This window comes from Sorex fumeus, unplaced genomic scaffold, assembly GCF_029834395.1.
Source record: "Sorex fumeus unplaced genomic scaffold, SorFum_2.1 ptg000079l, whole genome shotgun sequence".
Taxonomy (NCBI): Eukaryota; Metazoa; Chordata; class Mammalia; order Eulipotyphla; family Soricidae; genus Sorex; species Sorex fumeus.
Window position 1 is genome coordinate 7,734,595 of NW_026606136.1, and position 23,045 is coordinate 7,757,639.

Genomic DNA, 23,045 nt, shown 5'->3' on the forward strand with positions numbered 1-23,045 from the left:
CTGCTTTTCTAGCGTTCATATCCTCTGAACTACATCCCTCTAAGGTAGATAAAGGGGGTTGCATGTCTTAAAAAAAATTAACCACATTTAACTGTCAGGCACATAGAAATGTTTGCAGAAGATACACAACTAGTTGTGTTACCCCTTGGAGTGAAGCCTGGAACCAATATCTTCGCAAAGCTGGACAAAATAGTTGTGATGCAGAGCCCGGCGTTTGGACCACCCGCCAACACTGAACCCCACTTGTTGCTTCCGGGTTGCCCCAAGAAACACAGCCCTCGGAATAAAACCTTGGGTGGCAGTTCCGAATGCAAATGATAAAGGATCTTCACTCGAGGAGAGCCACGGAGAGCAGTGTTAGAAGCCGTCCGTTCCCTTCCTGGGCCAAGTCATCTGTCTCATTGGCTCGTTTCTTAGGACACTGGCTTGGAGAACGCACCCGCTGTTTCCGGGCTGATGGACGTCACTCTGTGTGCAGGCGCACTGAGCCCATCGGAGCCAGGAAGTAAAGGGCGGGAGATACAGTTGCTGGCAGTGTCCACCTTATTAGAAGACCAGAGTGTGTGCCGTACAGAGTACCGAGTGGACACTTGGGACTGCTCGAGGCGGAAGAGTGATAGGCGTGCCGCCTGGGACACGCATTCTTGCAGATTCTCTCCTCAGAACTCCAAGAGAAGATCCAGTGCGCTTTGCAGTGGAGGGTCAGTGAACGGAGGAAGGAACCAAAGTACAGGAAGGTTGGCTATCTTGCCCAAGAGCAAGGCTGCTAGGCTGAAGGGCTCGCTCGCTTCCACGAACTCAGCCCGTGTTCAGAGCCCACCCGCAGTGACACTCCCCTCTCCCCAGTAGGGCCAGTTTCACTGACTTTGCAACAGAAGTTCACTTTCTGTTACTTTTTTTTTTTCATTCTCTTTTTGTTGTTGCAGTGATGGGGGGTCACATTTGGTGCGGCTGCTCCCTGGGGTCCCATGCTTCAGCTGCTGGGCACAGGTGGAGCTGGGCTGGGTGGCAGAAAATGGCACAGCGGGTCCAGTTCTGCCCCGCACACGGATGACCTGGTTTCTATTCCAAGCACCACACACGGTTCCCCAGCACCGCCAGGAGTGATCCCTGGGCGCAGAGCAAGGAGTAAGCCTCCAGGTTTGGCCCCCCTGGAGAAAATGACCCAAAGCTGGGGTCAGTGGGCATCGCTGCTGGAGGGCCCGTGGGGCAGGAATGGGCTTCCAGCCACCCACCTTCATCTCAAGAAGTTTTCCTTGTTCAGTTGTGTAAACACACAAAAAACGACGGGCAAAGGGACGGCAGTGGCCTGTCTCTCCCGCCGCCCGCATTCGGTAGTCTCAGGCTGTTTCCCCTCTCCAGGGAGGTCGATGGCGATGGGCAGGCGAAGGAAGGAACCGAGGGTTGCTGGTTGCTATTCGCAGCAGTTTATTAGATGGAAGAAGTGTATGTCATGGAGGCCCAGGATCTCTCAAGCACGTGCTCCTTTGTTCTCTCCGCTTCTGTCCCCATTCTCTCAGGCAGTGTTCCCTCAGAGAGCCCTGGAATGTCCCTTATATAGATCATGGTACCTCTAAAGGGCGCAATACAGTGATGTCATCAAAAGGAGTTACAGAAAGAACATTGAGGCAGCAAAACAGACATTGTTTCTTTACACCCACCAGCCGGTAATCTTGGCCTCACCTTTTACAAGCTACAAGCACTTGGATTTGCAGAACAAAGACCAGTCTGCTAGAGCTTGGAATCTACAACTCCAAGATCAGCCTGCCAGGAGCCAGGCATCTACATCCCCAAGATCAGGCCTGGCTTAGCACCTGGGATCTGCATACCTAAGGCCAGCTAGGTTCCTGTGAGATAAGGGAAACTGCCTCAATATACTGAAATCATTTACTGAAGGCAGTTTGAAGGGGAGAAAGGTTCAGTCTCATCCAAGCTAGTCAGGACACACGGGAAAACTGCTGCTAGGACAGATCAACCCACCGTAGAACAGATTTCCCTGGGTGTGTTTCTCCTCTCCTTGTCCAACCAACATATGAGCATACATAATATAAATCATTTTGTATGGACACAGAAATACTTAAAGCTTATAGAATTGCTCTCCTAGAGCCATTTCTATCTCAGACTACAGTGCTCAGGCCAGATAGTCTTTCCTCTCCCTAGCAGGGCCCCAGTCTCGTCGTTACTTTTGGATCAGGACAGCATTTGTCTATGATCAAACTCCTAACTTATAGTTAAGAATCATGCTGCTTTGGCCTGGCCCATCTCGATGCCAGGGTAGCACATAGCTTACCTGCTTGCCCTGGTTCCATCCAGCCCCTCGTCAGGACCCTGCCCTTGGGGTGCTAGGAAGAGAGGGCAACTGAGGCTTAAGTTGAGAAAGCAGATGCCCAGGAGTGAATGATATTCAAAGCCAATCAACTCCTAAGTTGTAAAGCCTAATATTAATTGTCTTCCTATGTCTATACAAAAAGGACATTGCATTAAACTATTCAAAAGACATAAGGAGAGGAGAAAGGCGATATTAACTTACAAGTTCAGTGTCCTGGAAGGATGAGACCTTACAAATTGGTTGGGGAAGAGAGCACAAAGAAGTAGCTACAGACAAACATAGTAATGGGAATGACTCGGGAGCACTGTGATGGGTGCAACCTGACAAACCTAAGCTCCTTGTACTCCAACATTCAGTGTTTGTACAATTCAAAATATTTGCCAAAAATTAACTGTACAGGGGCTGGAGCAATAGCACAGCGGGTAGGGCATTTGCCTTAAACGCGGCCAACCCGGGTTTGATTCCCAGCATCCCGTATGGTCCCCTGGGCACCGCCAGGGATAATTCCTGAGTTCAGAGCCGGGAGTAACCCCTGTGCATCGCCGAGTGTGACCCCCCCAAAAAAAATTTAACTGTACAGTTAAAGTGTATTTAATAAGTCAAAATTCACGAAAAGGAGTTAATTGTGATAGTTCACCAACATCATTGACCATTTACGGTGTGCAGGCACTGGCAGGCCCTGGGGTAGATAGAAACACACTCCCAAGACACTCCAAGGAGCACATTTGTGTAATAAAAATGAATCTTAGGGGCTGGAGCGATAGCACAGCGCGTAGGGCGTTTGCCTTGCACGCGGCCGACCCCGGTTCGATTCCCAGCATCCCATAGGGTCCCCTGAGCACCGCCAGGGGTGATTCCTGAGTGCAGAGCCAGGAGGAACCCCTGTGCATCGCCAGGTGTGACCCAAAAAGCCAAAAAATAAATCTTAAAAATAATGTACTGAGGCCCTGGGGTTTTCAGAGTCATTACGATCATAGTTGAGTTTCAGGCGCACACTTCCAACCCCTGTCCCGTCACCAGTGTCCCCAGTTCCCCATTCCTAGTTCTGGCTTGGGAAAGCCTCTCTGCAGAAGCGTTCGCAGAGGGTTGCTGGACGATAAGAAGTGGCGCACTGAGCAGGACGAATTGGCGCAGGCGCTATTAATGCACATATTTGCAGCCGTTTTCAAGGAAAAGAAGCCAGGCAGGCAAGAGCGCTGCTGCGCCGTGGGCCCAGGGGCTCGGACCCCGCGTCCGCGACGCTCCCCTCCCTGCGCGAGCTCGCCCGGTGGCCGGCCGAGGGCTGGAGGTCGCCGCTGCGACGTCCCGGGGTCCCGCCCGGTGCTGGCCCGGCTGCACCCGGGCGCGTCTCGGGGGCGGGACCGCGGCGGGGCCCGGGTGGAGCCACGCCCTCCCGGCCACGCCCCCGCTGGCCACGCCCCATTCTGCCAGGTCGCCCCGCCCCATGGGTGCTCCGTGCCCCCGATGCCACGCCCCGCGTAGGCCACGCCCCCCTGTTGCCACGCCCCCGCGGGCCACGCCCCATTCTGCCAGGTCGCCACGCCCCATGGATGCTCCGTGCCCCCGGATGCCACGCCCCGCGTAGGCCACGCCCCTTGTTGCCACGCCCATGTGCGGGCCACGCCCCCGATCCGGCCACGCCCCTCGTGCGCCCCGCCCCGTGGCCGCCGCGCGTCCCGTTGCCCGGGAGACGCGGCGCTTCCGCTCGGGAGTGGGCACCAGGGTCCAGGGGCGGCTGGAACCGAGGCCGCGTCTCCGCAGCGGGTTCGCGCGTAAGTGCGGGGACCGACCCCGGGGCCCTGGAGACGAGGAGGGGGCCCAGGTGGGGTCTCCCCGGGGCGGGGCGCCCCTGGGGGCGGGGGCGCAGGGCGGCAGGACCGGACGGGTGGGCGCCCGCGACGGAGGCCAGGGCGGCGGGACCCCGGGCGCGGGCGCGGGCCGACCCCCTGCCGGACGGGGCGGCCTGGGCCGCGGGGCCGCTGTGGGGGGCGCGCGCGGCCTCCAGCGTGCGCTTCCCTCGCCCCGTCCCGCGTCCCGTGTCCACTCGCCCGAGGCCGTGCGTGAGGCCCTGGTGCCCGGCGGGCCCTGCCGGTCGGTGGGCTCGGGCAGAGGCGCCCTGGGTTGCACCGGCACAGGGACGGGGGCCGCTGTCGGGGCGGAGGGGGCCCTCCCGGCCGCTCTGTCCACCGGCCGCCCTGTGCGGCTCCTCCTGCCCCCCGGGCGCTCCTGCTGGCTGTGCTCCCGGCCTGCTGGTCCCCTGGGGGCCTCCAGCCTGACGCCACTTTCTGCAGTTCCCTAAGGGCCGCTCGTGATGCGCCCTCGCGGCTGCAGCCTCCGCTCCAGTCCCCGGGGCTGCCCCTGCCTCTGAGACCTCACGAGGACCCCAGTGCAGGGTCCGCTCACAGGGGCTGGAACCCTGCCGAAGCTGTGTCCAAACTGTCCCCTCTTCCTTGCCCATAGCTATGCGCCGCTCCATCCTGACATTACCCACCCCCACCACACACACGCGCACACACACGCACACACACACACACAGCTGTCAAAGGGGCCAGATCTGGTGCCAGGGGGCAAAAGACACTTTGCATGTGGGGCCCAGGAGTGAACCCGGAGCCGAGAGCCAGCAGGGGCTGCCCCAAACGCCAGCGAAAAGCAGTCGTGTCTGTGGAGCTGGGAGGGCCTGTGCTGGGCTGGCCAGGGTGGCCCTGCGGGTGCTCTCAGCACAGTGGACAGAGGCTTTCAGGGCCGCCTGGGGTGCTGGGAGGTCTGAGTGGAGGTGCAGGAGAGGGTGCATCTCCACACAGAGCAACCAGAAATGCCAGGGAGGGCGTTTCCTTGCCTGCCGCGGACCCAGGTTCAATCCCCAGCATCCCACCTGGTACCCCGAGCACTGCCAGGAGTGACCCCTGAGCACCACCGGGTGCGACTGCCCCCAAAAAAGTCTCAGGGGACTCAGGTAGCTCAGAGGTCTGGGCCACTGCCTGGCATGGCCCCCAGATCCAACCCTTACCCCACAGACTCACCCGGGAAGGCCCCCCAAAAGAGAAAATATCTGCAGACGTGAGCCAACTCCCTTGGGTCACAGGCTGCCCATGGAGGCCCAGACCCCTCTTCTCAGAGACGCCCACAGACGACGCCATGTCTGCGGCCGTGTTTTCATTTTTCCCTTCCCGTTAGTTTTGCTTGTGCTTTTCTTCCTCAGGAAATGATTACTAAAAGGCTCTTTCAGTTCCAAGTAGAAAGTCTTTGATTTGCCTTATTGGGGTGGGGAGCACACCCAGAGCTGCTCAAGGGTCACTCCTGGCTCTCTGCTGCAGAATCACTCCTAGCGGGAACGGGGGGGACAGGTGAGGGACTGAACCCAGGAGGAGTTTAGTCCCTGGAATATCGCTCGGGCCCCGGTGGAAAGTCTTTTGAGTTGTATTACTTGCGATCCGACGACACTGTTCGGTCTGACGGCTTGTGGTGAGCGTGACCCATGGTAAACGCTTCTCCACACTGAACCCTCCCTAGTGGTCCCATGCACGCTGGCGCCAGAGTCTGTCCCAGGGGACTGTGTGTCTGCGCGGAGGTTGGTTCTCTGGCTGACACCGAGCGAGGCCTCGCCTGCCAGCACCATGCGCGGCTCAACCCCTGCCCGGCACGACCTCCCCAAGCAGAATGTCTGCTTAGTTCCGGCCTGTCCCTGGTTTCTTCCCCAGGGGCCCACGGGGTCCTCCCTGCAGTGCTCAGGGCCTTTCCTGGCTTCGCTGGGGCCTGGACTTGAGCCGGGTTCAGCTGCTCAGGGTGCGGCTGTCACCCCATGCTGTCCCGCCCAGTCCGAGGCCTCACTGTGGCCCTAGGAGCCCTTCAAGCAGCTTCAGTTTACGAACCTCCCGAGATCCACACGGCGACTTTGCATAGCCGAGTCGCCTGTCACTGGGCTAAGCCGTATTTCTCAGCTGGGCCACGTGGCTCCGGGGGCCACAGTGGAAAATCACTAAAATAGGGGCCACGGCAGACATAGGGGCCAATTGGTAGGTCTGGGGGTGAGGGACACAGTGAGGAAACAGGCCAGCAGGGGCCATGGCGGGGAAAGGCAAGAAGCACGAGACAAGGACCGGAGAGTGGCCCCACACCCCTCACACCGGCACGGTCAGCGCCCCCGAGCCCGGCCGAGCGGGGCCCAAGCGTCCCCAACTAGAGCAGTGGGTCAGCTGAGACCAGCTGCCTGGGCCAGTTTCCTGATAAGTGGGGTCAAGGGGTCCCTCTTTCACTGGGGCCAGGGGTCCCTCTCAGTAGGGTCGGGGTCCCTCCCTCACTGGGGCCAGGGGTCCCTCTGCCCACTGAGGTCACCTGCAGGGAGTGGGCACTTCCCCTCGAGGCTTTCCTCAGAGCCGGGCGAGGAGGTCTCCATGCCTTCTGGAACACCTGAGGCAGGACAGGGCAGTGGGCCAAACTGGACACCCACGTCTCCCTGGAGCTTTGACTCCAGCCAACCACGCCCCGGGTCACACGAAAGCAGCGCCGAGGGCAGAGACCGTTTGCGGGGCAGGCGCTTGACCTGGGTCCACCCCCCGCACCCCACGAGGCCCCCGAGCCCTGCCAGGAGTGGCCCCCAAACCCAGCCAAGCAGCCAGCGAGGGGCCCAGCCGCTCCCTAGGAGACAGCGTCTCGGTGCTGTGCTGCCAAGGCTTCCGGGCTGAGCCCCGAGACTGACTCGGGTCCCTGTTCTCGCCCCTCAGAGCTGTCTCACTCCGCTGTTCGATGACGACCCTGGGCAGCCGCGGGCAGCCACAGCGATCCGGCAGGTGCCAGCGCAGGTAGGAGGATGGGCCAGAGCCACCCCCAGCTCGGACAGCAGGGTGTGGGGTCTGCCTGGCCTGCCACCCCCCGGCCCCGGCCCAGACAGTGGGGTGCAGGGGCCCGCAGAGCCAGCCCCCAGGGTCCTCAGAGCCGGCCGACAGTGGGGTGTGGCACTGCCCAGCTCTGAGCCCCAGGGGTTGTGCATGGGGACAGCCCGGCTGAGCTGCAGCTGGCCAGGAGCCTGGCTCAGGGAGGAGCCTCCTGAACCCCTGTCGGGGAATGAGGCAGCTGCTCGGGGCACGTCCCTTTCCCCGAAGTGTTTGATTTGCTGGTAGCAAACACAGGCTGGGTCGAGTGAGAAATCCCAGAGGGAACCTTGGCAGAAGCGGGAGGAATGTGGAGGCCGGCCTGGAGCTGGGTGGACGGGCGCGTTGGCGGCGCGTGTCTTGCAGGCGTGTAGCTGGGCAGCGCCTGAGGTGGGCAGAGCCGTAGCCGGCCATGGAGAAGTACGAGAAGCTCGCCAAGATCGGGGAAGGCTCTTACGGGGTCGTGTTCAAGTGCAGAAACAAAACCTCGGGCCAGGTGGTCGCCATTAAGAAATTCGTGGAGTCTGAAGACGATCCCGTAGTGAAGAAGATCGCCCTCCGGGAGATCCGCCTGCTGAAGGTGGGCGCAGGCCCGAGCCCTGCGGTGTGCAGAGGCTTGGCGGTGGTTTTGCTTGGTAGCACTGTAGCTGTCCTCCCGTTGCTCATCGATTGGCTCGAGCGGGCCCAGTAACGTCTCCATTGGAGACTTTGTTGTTACTGTGTTTGGCATAGCGAAGACGTGCCGGGGAGCTTGCCAGGCTCTGCCGTGCGGGCGAGATTCTCTCGGTAGCTTGCCGGGCTCTCCGAGAGGGGCGGAGGAATCGAACCTGGGTCAGCCAGGCCGGCCGCATGCAAGGCAAACGCCCTACCGCTGTGCTCTCAGCTATGCAGCGGGCAACGCGCTGGCCTTGCATGTGGCCAACCCCAGCTTGATCCCCACATCCCATCTGGTCCCCTGAGCATTGCCAGGAGGGACCCCTGAGTGCAGAATAACCCGAGTGTCGCCAGAGGTGGCCCCCAAACGAAACCAGACCAAAGAAAAAAAAGCAGCTTATTTCAATCTCCTCGGAAAGTCCTTGCTGCTAGCTGCGGTAAACTGACCCTCACTTTGGTCCCTAGTGGTCCTTGAGACTCCGGGGCCAGCTGAAGGTCGTTGGAAGACCAAATGTTTCCACTCTGGGAAATCCTGGCCCCGGGGGTGACTGGAGAGATAGCCCAGCGGCGAGGGCGCTTGCCCTGCATTCGCCGACCCGGGTTCAATCCCTGGCACCCATAAGGCCCTGCGAGCACTGCCATGGTTTCTGAGTGCAGAGCCTGGAGTGGCCCCCGAGCATCGCTGCCCCCAGCCGGAGTGCCCCTTCCCACAGCCCTGCCCCGCCCTGCTCTCGGGTCGGGTTGGCAGCCCACAGCCTTCTGCTCCCTTCGGGGACCCAGACACAGACCTGCCTTTCTCGCGGCTGGAGAGGGAGCACATCCGTCCTCAGAACCCCACCAGGACTGAGCACTGAGCACTGAGCATCCCCTGGTGTGGCCCAGCAGCCAAGAAAGGAGCAAGCGAGATTCCTCCCCGCTCCGTGATCCACTGTCCTTGGGCAGGGAGCGCCCTGCAGCGCTTGCAGGCCGCCTCCCAGTGCTGCCGGAGGGGACCCCACCTGCAGATATGTGCCCGAGACCCCTGGGACGCAGACTGAGTCCAGCACCAGAAGAGGACCCAGCTCAGCAGGCCGACTCTGGGCCTGACCCTTGAAGACCTTACCAGGTGGAACCCACCCAGAAATATTTAAAAATCGGATTCACAGAGCCACTCGGCCCCCAAGCAAATGGGCAAAGGATAGGGCTGGAAAGACTGTCCACCTCAGGAGGCCAGGAATGGGCTGTCGAGGCCTGACCCCAGGGCCCTGTGTCCAGTGGCCCGCAAGCCCCCGGCTCCCCGCTTCCTTCCCGCAGCTCAAAGCCTACCCTCCACCCCCGAGCCTTAGTGGTCTGGGTTACTGTACTTCCGTAAAGTGCCGGCCGGCTCCGTATTTCAACGGCATTTCTATTTTGAAGGTGTTAGCCTCTAGTTCCTCTCCAAAGAGATTCAAGCAACTTAGTGACGATCTGTTACAGGTTTATTGGCTGAATCCTTCAAATTCTCTCAACCTGGGAGCCTGTGATTTTACTCAGAATAGTTTCTCTTTGGGGCTGGAGCGATAGCACAGCGGGTAGGGCATTTGTCTGGCACGCGACCGACCCGGGTTCGATTCCCAGCATCCCATATGGTCCCCTGAGCACCGCCAGGAGTGATTCCTGAGTGCAAAGCCAGGAGTAACCCCTGAGCATCGCCGGGTGTCACCCAAAAAGAAAAAAAAAACAGTTTATCTTCTGGGTCGATGATAAGTCAGTGTGATAAACCCCGCCTCAGAGGAGCCAAGAGAGTACAGGGCTAAGGCGCTGCCCTGCGTGCCACTGGCCCAGGCCCATCCCGCCACCACCCCTGGTCCTGGAGCACCTCCGGGGCCACCCCGGAGCCCAGAAGCAGGAACAGACCCCGAGGAGCACTGGGTGTGTCCCCCAAGCCCCAAAGTCGATGATAATAAAAGATCCAAAAGAGCAAGCCTTTTATTCTTTTCTTTCTTTCTTTCTTTCTTTCTTTCTGTCTTTCTTTCTTTCTTTCTCCAGGGGAGGATGTTGGTCTGAACCATCCCCCGTGCTGCTCAGGGTCTGGTTGTGGTGGGCCCCAGGGGACCCTGTGTGGGACCCAGAGTGAGCCGGGGCCCGCGGGATGCAAGGCAAGAGCCTTGCCCTGTCCTCATTCCAGCCAGGTCTTTTCCCCTCAATCTGGTGAGGGGCTGGGGAGAACCCCCCCCCCCCCCCGTGCTGTGTTTGATTCCTTCCTCCGCAGCAACTGAAACACCCCAACCTGGTGAACCTGATCGAGGTGTTCCGGAGGAAAAGGAAGATGCACTTGGTGTTCGAGTACTGTGACCACACACTCTTAAACGAGCTGGAGAGAAACCCAAACGGGTAAGTGCTCTCGAAACCCCGTCTCCATATGCCTGCTCCTCAGCCGGCGGGGGTGAATGTGGAACCGCGTGGAGGCAGGCGGCGAGGGGCGAGTGAGGAGCGGCGTGGCCAGTGGCTGAGGTGTGGGTGTGGAGTGGTGTGCCGTCAGCTGGCATGCTCAGCTCCTTTCCTGGGGAGGGTCCAGAGAGAGAGTACAGTGGGGGGGAGCTTGACGGCCAGCCAGCACCACACCCGTCCCCCGAGACCGACAGGAAGTGGCCCGCACAGAGCCCGGGAAGCCCTGAGGGCTGGCAGCTGTGCCTCCCCCACAAGACTTAGCCAGGCTGGCAGCACGGGGGTCACGGTGCTCACCTTGCACTCGGCTGTCCTCTGTTGGTGCCCGCAGTGGCCCAGAAGAGAGCCGGGACAGTCGGGACTCAGCCCCCGAGCACAGACGGCAGCTGGCAAACCTCGTCTGGAAGGCAACGGCTCCATGCAGGCAGACCCCGTGGGCAGGGCCAGGGCCTTGGCACCTTCTCCCGACTGCGGCCACCCCGTCGTGTGGTGGGGACTAGGATCAAAGAGCAGGCCGCCGCCATGGTGGCACGGACGGTTCTGGAAGGCCAGCGAGAACCGCCCGGGGTGTGGTTGGAATGAAGGGACCCAGGACAGGGGCTGCAGACCCAGTGCGACACCAGCAGCTTCGGGTCCAGGGGCGGGAAAGGCCCCCGGGGACAGGCCAGAGCCAGGCGAAGGGTCCTGCAGAGGCGGCGGGTGCGGGCAGAGCCAGGCGAGGCGCGTGGGCCTCGGGCCGGGTTGCTCCTTGTTGCAGAGACACTTGCCTGCCTCTAACTAAACGCGCGGGAAACTGGGCCAGAGCCGGGGAGAGCAGTGCCCTGAGCTCAGCCAGGGGTGGTCCAAGCAGCAAACACAGGACCTGAAACAGAACGGCAACAGAGCTGAGGAACTGGATGAAACCGGCCGGCAGGGACAGCAACATGACTTCAGAACGACAGTTGCAGGATTGGAGACCAAACCTAGACAAAACTAAGACGCGCCGAGAAGTGTTTTCCCGCTGGCTTCGGGCACGGACCCCCTTGGACACATACTTCCCCTCTTTCTAAGCGAGTTTTATTCAAGACTGACTAGTGGTGCCGCAGAGTGACACGGCCCCGCCCTGGACCCAGGACACCGCTGGAGGGACCTGGGGTGTGTGTGGGGGGGGGGGGGGTTGCTCCCAGCGATGCACAAGCTGCTGCACTTCCAGACACCACCTGCAGGGGGCGCCGGAGCAGCAGAGGAGACCTCTGGAGACCTGAGTCAGTCACTGTTGGTCCCGGTGCTTCTGCCCAGCCTGGGGGCAGAGCTGTGGCAGGGGCTCTTTTATCAGACTGTGGCCGCGGGGTCTGGGGGGTGCAGCCCAGGAGGCGTGTCAGGCGCTCCCCTCTGGGGCGGCTGCGGGGAAGCCTGTGCACAGCCCAGGGCATTGGCAGCTGCTGCGTGTCACCAGCTCCCTGAGCAGGCACCTGCGCCCAGTTCCACGCGGTCAGGTCCCCCTAGGAGGCCGCGGTGCCCCCACAGACACAGGACTTCACTGCCCACCCAGAGGGAAACGTCGAGGGATGACTGCTCGGAACAGATTCGAACTTTGCGGGTTTTTTGGGGGGAGGGGGTCACACCCAGCGATGCTCAGGGGTTCCTCCTGGCTCTGCGCTCAGGAATGACTCCTGGCGGTGCATGGGGGACCCTATAGGATGCCGGGATCGAACCCAGGTCGGCCGCGTGCAAGGCAAACGCCCTCCCCGCTGTGCTATCGCTCCAGCCCGAACTTTGAGTTTTCAACCGGAAGAACCCTCACTGTGGACACTTAGTCCGAGAATCTGGAGCTGCAGGCACTGTGCAGCCTTAGTGGGAGGTCCTGCGTTCCACGAACAACAACGAAATCTGGTGTTTCCAGTTCCAAGGACCTGCAGGCGGCAGCCCCTCTCGGCAGACAGGGTGGAAATAAAGCACGTGGAGAAGAACGTTGGCGGCATCCACGCAGCTGTGCTCGAGCAGACGCCAAGAGCCCACCTCTCGGCGCAGACAGGGCAAGCTGAGGCAGCAAGGCAGGAGGGCGAGCCCAGGGCCCACGGCTGCAGAGGAAAGCCCCCCGCGGTCAGGAGGCGCAAGGCCGCCCACAGGTCTTCCCTGGAACCTCAGACGGGCAAACCCGGCACTGGAAAAGCACCCACGGGCAGGACAGTGTAGCGATAGTGACCTCCGCACTGACCCCTACACTGACCCCTGCGCTGGGCAGTGATGCGCACGCTGGGCCCTGACCCCACACAGGAGACCCGCAGCTGACCTGTCCTGAGCGGCAGTGACTGGCTTCTGGTGACGGGGCTCGCGGGCAGCCCTGCTGGGAGGCTCTGGTTGGGGGTTCCGGTTGGCTTTGGGTCTCCCCCGGAGACGCTCAGGGGTCACTCCTGGCTCGGCACTCGGGATCTCTCTGGCAGGCTCCATGGGATGCCGGGGTTCGAACCCAGGCTGGCTGCGTGCCAGGCAAATGCCCTCCCTGCTGGGCTGTGGCTCCAGCCCCGAGCCTGTGTTCCGAGGGGGACTTGGGGCACACCCGGCAGTGCTCGGTGGTCTCTCTGCTCAGCCCTGTCTCTGGGCTTGGAGGTCGGGCAGGAGTCGGTCACCTGCAGGGGAAGGGCCTTCACCTGTACTGTCTCTCCAGCCCATGGAACACGTCTGTCTGTCTGTCTGTCTGTCTCTCAGACCTGCCTGCTTTCTTCCTCCTTCTCTCTTCCTTTCCCCGTTTTCCCTTTCATTTCCGGGCTGCACCAGGCAGTACTCGGGGCTGACTCCTGGCTCTGTGCTCAGGGGTCAGTCCTGGCAGTACCCTCCGCACTGTCCTTCCTCCCAGCCAGACGCTGCCTGTAGGTGGTGCCCAGATGGGATCCGGCGGGAAACAGTGTCCGGTACTGTCCACACTGGGACTGGCCTCGGGGCTCCGCGGCCTCCCTGGGCCGGGCCCGTCTCCTGCCCGGAAACCCCAGCAAGCCCAGGGGCTTCACGATGAGCCCGCGCCCCGGCCTGTCCCAGGGGGCGCTCAGGACTGCAGACCCCTGGGACCCCAACCATGGCTCACACGCACCCGGCTGGTCCCAGAACGCCCGCCCCACCCCCCCCAGGGACTTGAGAAGGGCCCTGATGCTCAGAGGCACAAGTGGCCAGCCGTGCCCTGCCGAGAGCCCGAGAGCCCCGGTCAGCCGCACCCGCTTCCGTCTCCTTGTCCCCCAGGGTCCCCGACAGCGTGATGCGGAGCGTGCTGTGGCAAACTCTCCAGGCTCTCCACTTCTGTCACAGACACAACGTAAGTCACTTCTCCCGCCTCTGTTGGTGTTTCCGCGAGACGTTCTCTGGGGCGCTGGGGCCAGGGGCACTGGGGATGGAGCCCAGCAGAATTGGGCACACCCGCCCTGCCCCTCCGTGTCCACTGCAGGCCCCGCGGGCCCCAAGGCCTTTCACCACAGGCTCGCTGGGGCAGGTTTGCACTCTGGGAGCGTTTTCCTGACTGACCCGCGTGTGGTGCGGTGGCGCTGGGTTTGCCCGGGGCTGTGAGGCTCCCCCTTGGCTCATTTTCTGAAACCCAGACTCAGAGGGAGCAGCATCTGGCACGTCCCAGCAGCGCCCCCAAACACTGGTCAGGAGCAGCCCCCCCCCCAGGTAAAGCCCAGAACCAGGGCTGGGGCGGGCGCCCTCGGGGCAGGCACGAGGTGACCTTCTCCACTGGGGCACAGCTGGCCAGGCTCCTGAGGGGCATCTCCCCGCCACAGAGGGGACAGTCACGCTCTGGCGACTAGTGAATTGGGTTCAGGAGGCCGCGAGTCTCCACCCCAAGGCCATGCTTTGGCCTGATTTGTGAGTCTGTTCTGTTTTGTTCTTTCTTTCTTTTTTCCTTTTTGGGTCACACCCGGCAATGCTCAGGGGTTGCTCCTGGCTCTGCACTCAGGAATTTCTCCTGGCGGTGCTCAGGGGACCACATGGGGTGCTGGGATTGGAACCCGGGCCGGCCACATGCAAGGCAAAAGCCATACAGGCTGTGCTTACGCTCTGGCCCCTTGAGTTCGTTCTTGAAGGTACTGGTTGTCAGCAGGATTTCTCCTCATAGAATAGCACCCCAGAAAGGGTGGCTCGGGGGGTTCGGATCTCGGGGGAGGGTCACACTCGCAGAGAAACAGTCTCCTAGAGCACTCCGTGCCCCACCAGGCCCAGGCAAAGGCGGAGGGAGTAGGCAGGGTTACAGCTCGGTGGGGGGCTCTGGGTCCCATCTCCAGGGCCCCCAAAGAACAAACACAGAGAAAGTGGAAGAAACAATTGCATGGACCCCCTCCCCCACCCGACCCGAGTCAGTCACACGCGTTTCACATCCAGCAGTTAGAACTGTGACGTCATTGCGGATGCAGCACCTCCTCTCTTTTGGGCCCTGTTTAAGTGAAAACTGGCTGACTGAGAGGCTTGAGCCACAGACAGCGGGGAGGGCGCTGGCCTTGCATGCGGCCAATCTGGCTCAATCCCTTGTGACCCATATGACCCCGCAGCATGTCCAGGAGTGACCCCTGAGTGCAGAGCCAGGGGGAACCCCTCGGCATCACCGGGTGTGGCCCCCAAACAAAACAAAAGCAGACAGAAAGAAAGGAAAGGGAAGGAAGGAAGGAAGGAAGGAAGGAAGGAAGGAAGGAAGGAGGAAGGAAGGAAGGAGGAAGGAAGGAGGAAGGAAGGACATGGCCAACTTAGAAGGAAGCCAGCCTCAGCGTCCATCTGTCAGACTGACGCGATGTGTGTAGCGGGTCTTGTTCCGTGACTCAGACGATCAATGTTATTTCCCAGTGTATTCACAGAGATGTGAAGCCAGAGAACATCCTCATAACCAAACAAGGCATCATCAAGATCTGTGACTTTGGCTTTGCACGGATTTTGAGTAAGTGGCACTTTTTTGGGGGGGGAGGGGCCCTACCCAGTGATGCTCAGAGTTACTCCTCCTCTGAGCTCAGGGATCACTCCTGGTGGGCTCGGCTCAGGGATCCTCTGGGGTGCCGGGGTTGGAACCCTGGTCCCCCACAAGACAAGCTCCCTACTTGCTGTACGATGGCTCCAGCTGAAGTAGCACTTTTTAAATTCACCCAGTCGGGCTGATGGCGCGGAAGTGGACGCAGCCCTGTGGCCGGAGGCTTGCTCGGGGCTGGGCTGGGCCGGGCACACCCCACGGGTCCCCTCAGCGCCCGCTGCCCTTGCAGTCCCGGGAGACACCTACACCGAGTACGTGGCCACGCGCTGGTACCGGGCACCCGAGCTGCTGGTGGGGGACGCGCAGTACGGCTCCTCCGTGGACGTCTGGGCCACGGGCTGCGTGTGCGCCGAGCTGCTCACGGGCCAGCCGCTCTGGCCGGGCAAGTCCGACGTGGACCAGCTCTACATGATCATCAGGACGCTGGGTAGGCGCGGGGGCGGGGCGGGCGGGGCTTGCGGACGGGGGGGTGCTCTGAGGCCGCTAGGCACCGTGTGCGACGGGGCTCTGCCCTCGGGCCCCCTTTCCTCGGTCAGGCGGGTGGGTCTCCGCATGGCCTGGCGGTCCCCGCTGTCTCCGTCAGGTGCTTCTCCCCATCTGTGTGACTTGGGGAGCTTCTGTGAGGGCCGGCGGCGTCCAGCAGCGCCCCCTTCCCGGCCCGATCCCACGGCCGCCCCTCGAGCAGGGGCAGGCATCGCTGAGCCCGTACTGGGCCGGGAGCCGGCCCTCAGGTCCTGCTGCGTTCCCAGCCGGGCTGGCCACGGCACCTCGGTCACCTCTGGCCTCCAGGGCCACCGTGGGTGGGTCCCCACTGCAGCCTCGTGTCCCTGCACTGAGCAGGGCGTGTCTGTGCTCGCAGGGAAACTGATCCCGAGGCATCAGGCCATCTTCAGGAGTAACCAGTTTTTCCACGGCGTCAGCATCCCGGAGCCGGAAGACATGGTGACCCTTTGCGCCCGCCTCCCTCCGGCAGCCGCTCCCTTTGACCATGGGCCTGGTGCAGGGGTGTGCCTGTGTGTGTGTGCGCGTGTGCACGTGCGTGTGTGTGCGCGCAAGTGGCAGATTCTCCTGGGTCTCTCCCCCTGGCCCACCCCTAGGCCGCATGGCTCCTGGCTGTCCTGCTCTCGGGGCTCTGGAAGCTAGCCGGAAAGCCCAGTGCGCCTTCACCCCTCCCTTCTAAGAGCCCTTGGGCCTCGCGTCCAACCCCAGTGCCCTTTTTTTTTTCTTTTTGGGTCACACCCGGCGATGCACAGGGGTTACTCCTGGCTCTGCACTCAGGAATCACTCCTGGCGGTGCTCGGGGGACCATACGGGATGCTGGGAATCGAGCCTGGGTTGGCCGCGTGCAAGGCAAACGCCCTCCCCGCTGTGCTATCGCTCCAGCCCCCCAGTGCCTTTCTTTACCAAAATGATTTTCCTTTGAAGGAAACTTCCAGCGTCTTTTCCCCCTTCATTCCGTTTTTGTCTGGGGCCACACCTAACAGTTCTCGGGGACTCTCCCAGTTCCCTGCAGTGCCGGGGAAGGAACCTCTGTCTACTGCCCAGGACTGGCACTTTGGCAGTGGACATCCATCGGCAGGCCCGGCGGGGTGACGTTGGTTGGAGAGATTGAGCCAAATGCAAGGGGCACAGACACACGGACTGCCCGAGCTCCTCAGTGGCCTGACGGGGCAGCTGTCTAAGCTGACGGTGACCATGCAGACAGCCAGAGGCGCCAGGGTTAGCTCCTGCGGGTGCCCAGCCCTGAGGGGCCCCTGAGCCAGGAGAGGCCCTGACCTCCGCAGTTGGGCCCGGAGAGAGTCCAGCAGAGGGCGCTGTCCACAGCCGATCCAGTTCTGTCCCCGCTGACCGCGTCCACTGTCAGGCCCCCGCGCTCCGGCCCAGCCTGTTTACTGGGCTCTAAGTTCCCAACCGAAATTGGGAGGCATCGTGGAATTAAGAAAAGAAATCATTTTATATCTTTTAATTCCTACATTATGGTGTAAAATTGGGTAAATATATTATTTTGTTTTATTCTTATTTTATCCGTTTGGGCTGGAGCGATAGCACAGGGCGTTTGCCTTGCATGCAGCCGACCCGGCCGACCCGGGTTCGATTCCTCCGCCCCTCTTGGAGAGCCCGGCAAGCTACCGAGGGTGTCTCGCCCACACGGCAAAGCCTGGCCAGCTCCCCTGGGCGTATTCGATATGCCAAACACAGTAACAACAAGTCTCACAATGGAGAAGTTACTGGGCCCGCTCGAGCAAACCAGCGAACAACGGGAGGCCCGTGCTACGGTGCTATTTTGTCCGTTTATTTGGTGTTGGTGGTGCTCGGGGCTCCTCCTGGCCCTTTCATTTGTTTTTTAATCTAAGTGATTCTCTAACCTTTGGGAAATGCCCCCCCCCCCAGTCACTCATCCTCAGGGCCCCAGTGCACGCCTGTCCCGTGGTTCCCTGGAACCCAGGACGCTGCTCTTGCTTCCAGGAGACTCTCGAGGAAAGGTTCTCGGATGCTCATCCCGCAACTCTGAACTTCATGAAGGTACTTCAGAACCCTGAGAGCTGGCGCTGGAGGCGGGGCGGCCTGTCCTCAGGGATGGCAGGGGGGTTTCCCTTCAGACCCCAGCCCCTGGGCGGGGCCGGGGGTGGGTGGGGAGCACACCCTGCAGGGCGAGGCAGGAGGGGGCCAGCCAGGGTCAGGGAGGAGCCTGGCTCCGTCCTGGGAGACGCAGGTCTGGGCCCCTCTGCGGGTGGATTCAGACCCTTTCGATGGGCCCCCGAAGGAGCAGCAGGCTGGCAGGATGTCCTGGCCGTGGGCACTGGCCTCCAGGCTGGGAGGCTGCCCCCTGCCCTCAGCCACACCTCAGCACAGCCCCCCTGCAGCGGCCCCGAGGTGGGTGCTGGGTGCTCAGTACTCACTCTCACAGGCAGAACCGTTCCTGCTGCCAGTCCGTCCCTTCTGGTCAGTGGACTGCTTTGCCCGGGAGCTTGTGGCCAGTTTGCAGCTGGGCAAAGAGACCCGGGCTGGACCTCAGCTCCGGTTCCATAGACCTGCCTCTTAGAGCCTCCCCTGGGTGGGCGAGCGCTGGCCAGGACCCTGCCGGCCACCCCACGCAGCCCCTGCACTTGGCCTCAGGTTCCGACGGCCCATGCGGGCTTTCCGGGTCAGGCCGTGCCAGACTCGGGTGCTCGTGGCACTGCAGGCTGAAAACGAGCCGTCCAGTTCAGCCTCATGGGCCATGGGCCACCAGGAGTGCCCCCCCGCCCGTCATCCGCGCTCCCCTGGGCGCCCCCCACTCATGAAACCAAGGGTTTGGCTGGACTGAGAGTCCCAAGGGGCTGGCCGGCTCCCAGGCCCGTGTCCCGTGGTGAGTCGGGGACCCTGAGGGCACTGAGCTGTCACCTGTAGAATTTCCGGTGGGACCCCAGACCCCTGAGCCGAGATGGTCAAGGAACAGAGAAAAAGTAACTGGATTCAAGCTGGAGGTTGCGAATTCTGTTACTTTGTTGCCGTCCTCCGGAAGCTGCTGCAGGGCAGACCCGGGGCATCCCTGCTCGCCCAGGCCAGCAGGTGCTGCCCTCGCCCGGCCGGCCACCCTCCAGCCTCCGCCCTGACTCGGGCAAACCAGCCACCCCCTGCACTTCGGGGGCCTGAGTGCTGCCAGGCGGGCACCAGCCGCAGAGCCGCCCTGCGCGTCCCGCTCCGGACACTCCCCTGCTCGGGCGGACGCTCCCCTGCTGTCCCCTCAGGCTGGGAAAGGCTCGCGTGGCCCCCAGGGTCCACTGAGCAGGTGCTGCCCGCCGGGCCCCTTGGACCGCCGGTGGCTGTTAGGGGGGCCGGGAGGCCCCGGCAGCGTCGCCCGCCTCACCCTGCGCCCCCCCAGGCCTGCTTGCGCATGAACCCGGCCGACAGGCTGCCCTGCGCCCAGCTCCTGGAGAGCCCCTACTTCGACCCCTTCCGCGGGGACCCCCTGAAGAGGAAAGCGCGGCACGAGGGCCGAAGCAGACGGCGCCCCCAGGTACCTCCGACGCCCCCCGCCCTGCTGTGACCCTCGACCCCCTCGTCCCTCCTGCCTCTGTTGACCTCGGTCTCTGGTGACTGGAACCCAACAACACAGCATGGGACCCGAGTGGCTCCGTGGGGGGCGGGGCGGGCGCCGTGGGGGACACGGGCGAGCCCTGTGGGGCGTGGGGGCGCGCTGCACTGGCTGAGCTCGGGCCTGGCCTGGCGAGGAAGCCCCTCGCGTTGTTTGGGGTTTTCTCTCTCCTGTCCCCCTGACCCTGCTGCACAACAACCTCTGATGTGTAGCAGAAGTTGGTGGAGACCCCTGGGGCCCCGCGGCTGCTCCCCCCATCTCCTGCGTGCCCCCCACCCCGGGAAAGGCTCTTTCTTCCCTAGGGGAACCCAACCTCAGTCAGAGGTGACGCTCGCTCAGGGGCGCCTGCATCCTGGAGGTGGCCGGGGGAGACCGCCCTGCTGTCACTGCTGCCATCCGGCTGGGGGCCCCACTCGGGACCCGCATTTCCAGGCTGCCCAGCATTTCTGAGCCGAGAGCTGATAGCCACGGCTGCTGCCATCCCAGAATTATCCCCCCCCCCCCCCCGCTGCCATGGATGGGTGTGCTCAGGCGGCCGGTGGGGGTCTCGCCCGCTGCGTGGCCCAGCTCCCAGTGCTGGACCGATCAGGACCTCGCTGACCCCAGTTCCCTGAGAACAGTAGCGAGAATGGTCAGAGCAGTTCAGAGCGGACTCTGGCTCGGAGCCAGCAGAGGAGCACTAGAGCGTGAGAATCAGCGTTAAGCACGAGGGTCCCAGTGTCAGGCAGGGTCACCTGGTTTAATCTGGAGATTGTCTCTGGGGCTGGGAGGACAGTACGGGAGGAGGGAGAGTTGCAGCACGTGGCTGACCTGTCAGACCCCCAGCACCGGTCTCGGTCCCCTGAGCATGGCCAGAGCAGGGCCAGGAATGGCCCCGAGCTCCGTGGCGTGCCCCAGACACCCCCACCGGCCAGTGGGCTGATGTCTCTCAGCATCCTCCGACCGTCCTCCCTTCCCTCGGCCACAGGCCACCGGGTCCCGCTGACCTTCTCGCCTTTGTCTCGTTCTGCCGCTAGAACCAGCTGCTGCCTCTCATCCCCGGAAGCCGCCTGTCCCCCGCCCCCGACGGAAGGAAGCAAGTCCTGCAGTTAAAATTCGACCACCTGCCAAACATTTAGGGGACCCTCCCGGGCGCAGCGTGGACTGGCGCGTGTCCGTGCGGAGTGCTGGACGCCCCCTCGCCCCTGCCTCCCAGACCAGCTCACCTTCCCTAACTGCCATAAAGTCTGACGCTGCCCCCAGGAGAGCGCTCCCTGTCTCAAGCGGCCACTCCGGGCTCTGCTGCCACGGTGCTGTGCCCAGGGTGGGGGCGGGTGGCGCCGCGCTCAGGGGACCTGGGGGGGTCCCCGTCCTGGCATGTCAGAGCACGGGGTCGTGGTGGTCCCAGTCAGTGGGCTTCCCGGGCTGACCCCGTTTGCTCCCACACTCGTGGGCCTGCGGTGAGGCTGGGCTGGGGTCTATCCCGGTGGGGAGGAACCCTCGGCATGGGGTGTATGGGCCAGGCCAGGCTCAGCTCTCTCCGGGACGGTGCCAGGTTAAATGCAGGCTCAGCGGAGGGCCAGTGCCGGGCCGGGTCAGGGGTCGGCCCACTCGGGCTGACAGGTGCCCTCGCTCTCGCCCTCCTGGGCTCCCCGCTCTGGGGGCCCTGGCAGAGCCCTGAACCCCCCGCAACATCCTGACAGGGGTCTGCACCTGTCCTGGGCAGCCGCTCAACATGACTGCATTACTTTCGCAAGCCTAAAACAGAAAGAGAAAAAAATTTTTTTTTTTTTGGCACCTCAGACATGGGTTCACCTAGGACGGGTAGTTTTCCTGAGTCAGCATGACGGGGGGCAGATGGAGAAGGCAGCGTAGGCAGCAGACGAAGGGGCGTCGCGGTAACACCCATGCCTGCAGGAGACTCCGAGCACCTTCCACTGGCCGACAAGGACGCTTGTAAACAGTGGCAGAGCCCGTGTGCTCTGCCCGCCGATACAAATTAAAATTGCTTCTCAAACTCTTCACTGCCCCTGGTTTGGCATGGCTCAGGTGAATGCCGTTCATTTGCAAATACAGAATTCCAGAAATTCCCACTGTCCGGCCCCAGACACCAGATCGCTGTCAAGGAAACGGTGACACCTGGTCCATGCCCCTTTGCGCCTCTCACCTGGCCCTCGCGCGGAATCTCGCCCCGTTACCTGGGCCATCCCCGTCCTCGTTAAAGAGCCGCAGGAAGGCCTGTGGGCCCGTGGGCAGCCTGGAGGGCGACGCGAAAGGCAGGGCCCTCCTGTTCCCAGCTGAGCGCCCAAGCGTGGCTGTCTTCTGGCTCCTGGGTCTTGCATTTTTTTAATTAAATATATATTTTATTAGCGAAACACCATGAGGTACATTTGTAGACTTACAAAGTTTTGTGCTTGGGTTTCAGTTATACAATGATCAAGTACCCATCCCTCCACCAGTGCCCATCCTCCACCACCACGGGTCCCAGCATCCCCCCCACCCTCCATCCCCCCGTCCCACCCTGCCTCTGTGGCAGGGCATTCCTCCTTGTTCTCTCTCTCTTCTTTTGGGTACTGTGTTTTGCAAGAGAGGCATTGAGTGGCAGTCATGTTTGGTCTATAGTCTACTTTCAGCATGCTTCTTCCACCCTGAGAGGGTCTCACAACACCCTTTATTTGATGCTCTCTTCTCTATCTGAGCTTCCTTTTCCCCAGCACGTGTGGCTGGCCTCCAAGTCATGGAGCAAAATTCCTGGTACTAATCTCGCCATTCTTGGGTGTTAGTCTCCTATTTTGTTACTTTATGTTCACGTCTGTCCCTCTCTTTCTGGCTCATTCCACTTAGCATGGTATTTTCCATGTAGTAACCTTTGTATGTAAATTTCATGACTTCATCCTTTCTCACAGCTGCATAGTACTCCATTGTGTAGATGTACCAAAGTTTCTTTAACCAGTCACCTATTCTCCAGCACTCGGGTTTTTTCCGGATTCTGGCTACTGTAAAGAGTGCTGCAATGAACAAACAAGTGCAGATGTCGCTTCGACTATACTTTCTGGCCTCTCCGGGGTATGTTCCCAGGAGTGGGGTCTTGCATTTTTAGTTGCGTGCTTCGTCAGGCTGGCTGCAGCTTAGGCTCACTCGGGCAGGGCTGGGGACTGGGACCCGGCTGGCTTCGCGCCAGGCAAGCTCTCTCCCCTCTGAACTAGCGCTCCGCCCCGCTGCCGTTTTAAAAGGCGATGCCCCAGGCGCACAAAGAGAATTGAGCGGCAGAAGGCAGCTTCGCAGACAGCTTCCACCTGAGAAGGGCTCCTGCGTTCCAGCCTTCTCGGCCAACGTTCCTGCTTGCTGTGCTCCCAAGCGGCGGGGAGAGGCGGAAGCTGGGAGACCACGCGGCCCAGCCCCCTGGAGCCAACGGGCCTGCAGAGCGATGTGGGAGTCTGGGGTCCCAGGCAGGGTCCTGGGCACCGCCCCAGCCCCAGCACACGCAGGTGTGGCCCCCAGCAAAACAGGATGGGTTCCACAAGGCGCGTCTCAAAGCCAATCCCCCAGGGTCCGTGTGACCCGTCCCCGCCCCCTGCCGGCGTCCCGCCTGCACACGCGGCTCTGCCCGCAGCAGCCCCGCCGACTGTCCAGCCGGCAGCTGCTCCCAGCATCTGGTGCTCTTGGTGCTTGTCCCCAGGTGTCCAGCTCCCGTGTCGCCGGCCCCTCTGACGCGGCCCCTAGCTCTGCTCCCTGTCTCTGTAGGGCCCC

The 23,045-nt window shown here is 61.9% G+C and overlaps 1 protein-coding gene across 1 annotated transcript; it reads left to right on the forward strand.

Moving 5' to 3' along the window:
- Window positions 1–7,097: 7,097 nt before the first annotated feature.
- Window positions 7,098–20,434, forward strand: CDKL4 (cyclin dependent kinase like 4). The gene is made up of 10 exons (XM_056130588.1): window positions 7,098–7,128; window positions 7,564–7,777; window positions 10,082–10,203; window positions 13,471–13,543; window positions 15,061–15,151; window positions 15,468–15,665; window positions 16,098–16,180; window positions 17,705–17,761; window positions 19,104–19,238; window positions 20,333–20,434. The coding sequence occupies exons 2-10, from the start codon at window positions 7,610–7,612 to the stop codon at window positions 20,432–20,434; spliced, it is 1,029 nt and encodes a 342-aa protein (XP_055986563.1). The 5' UTR covers window positions 7,098–7,128; window positions 7,564–7,609.
- Window positions 20,435–23,045: the final 2,611 nt, after the last annotated feature.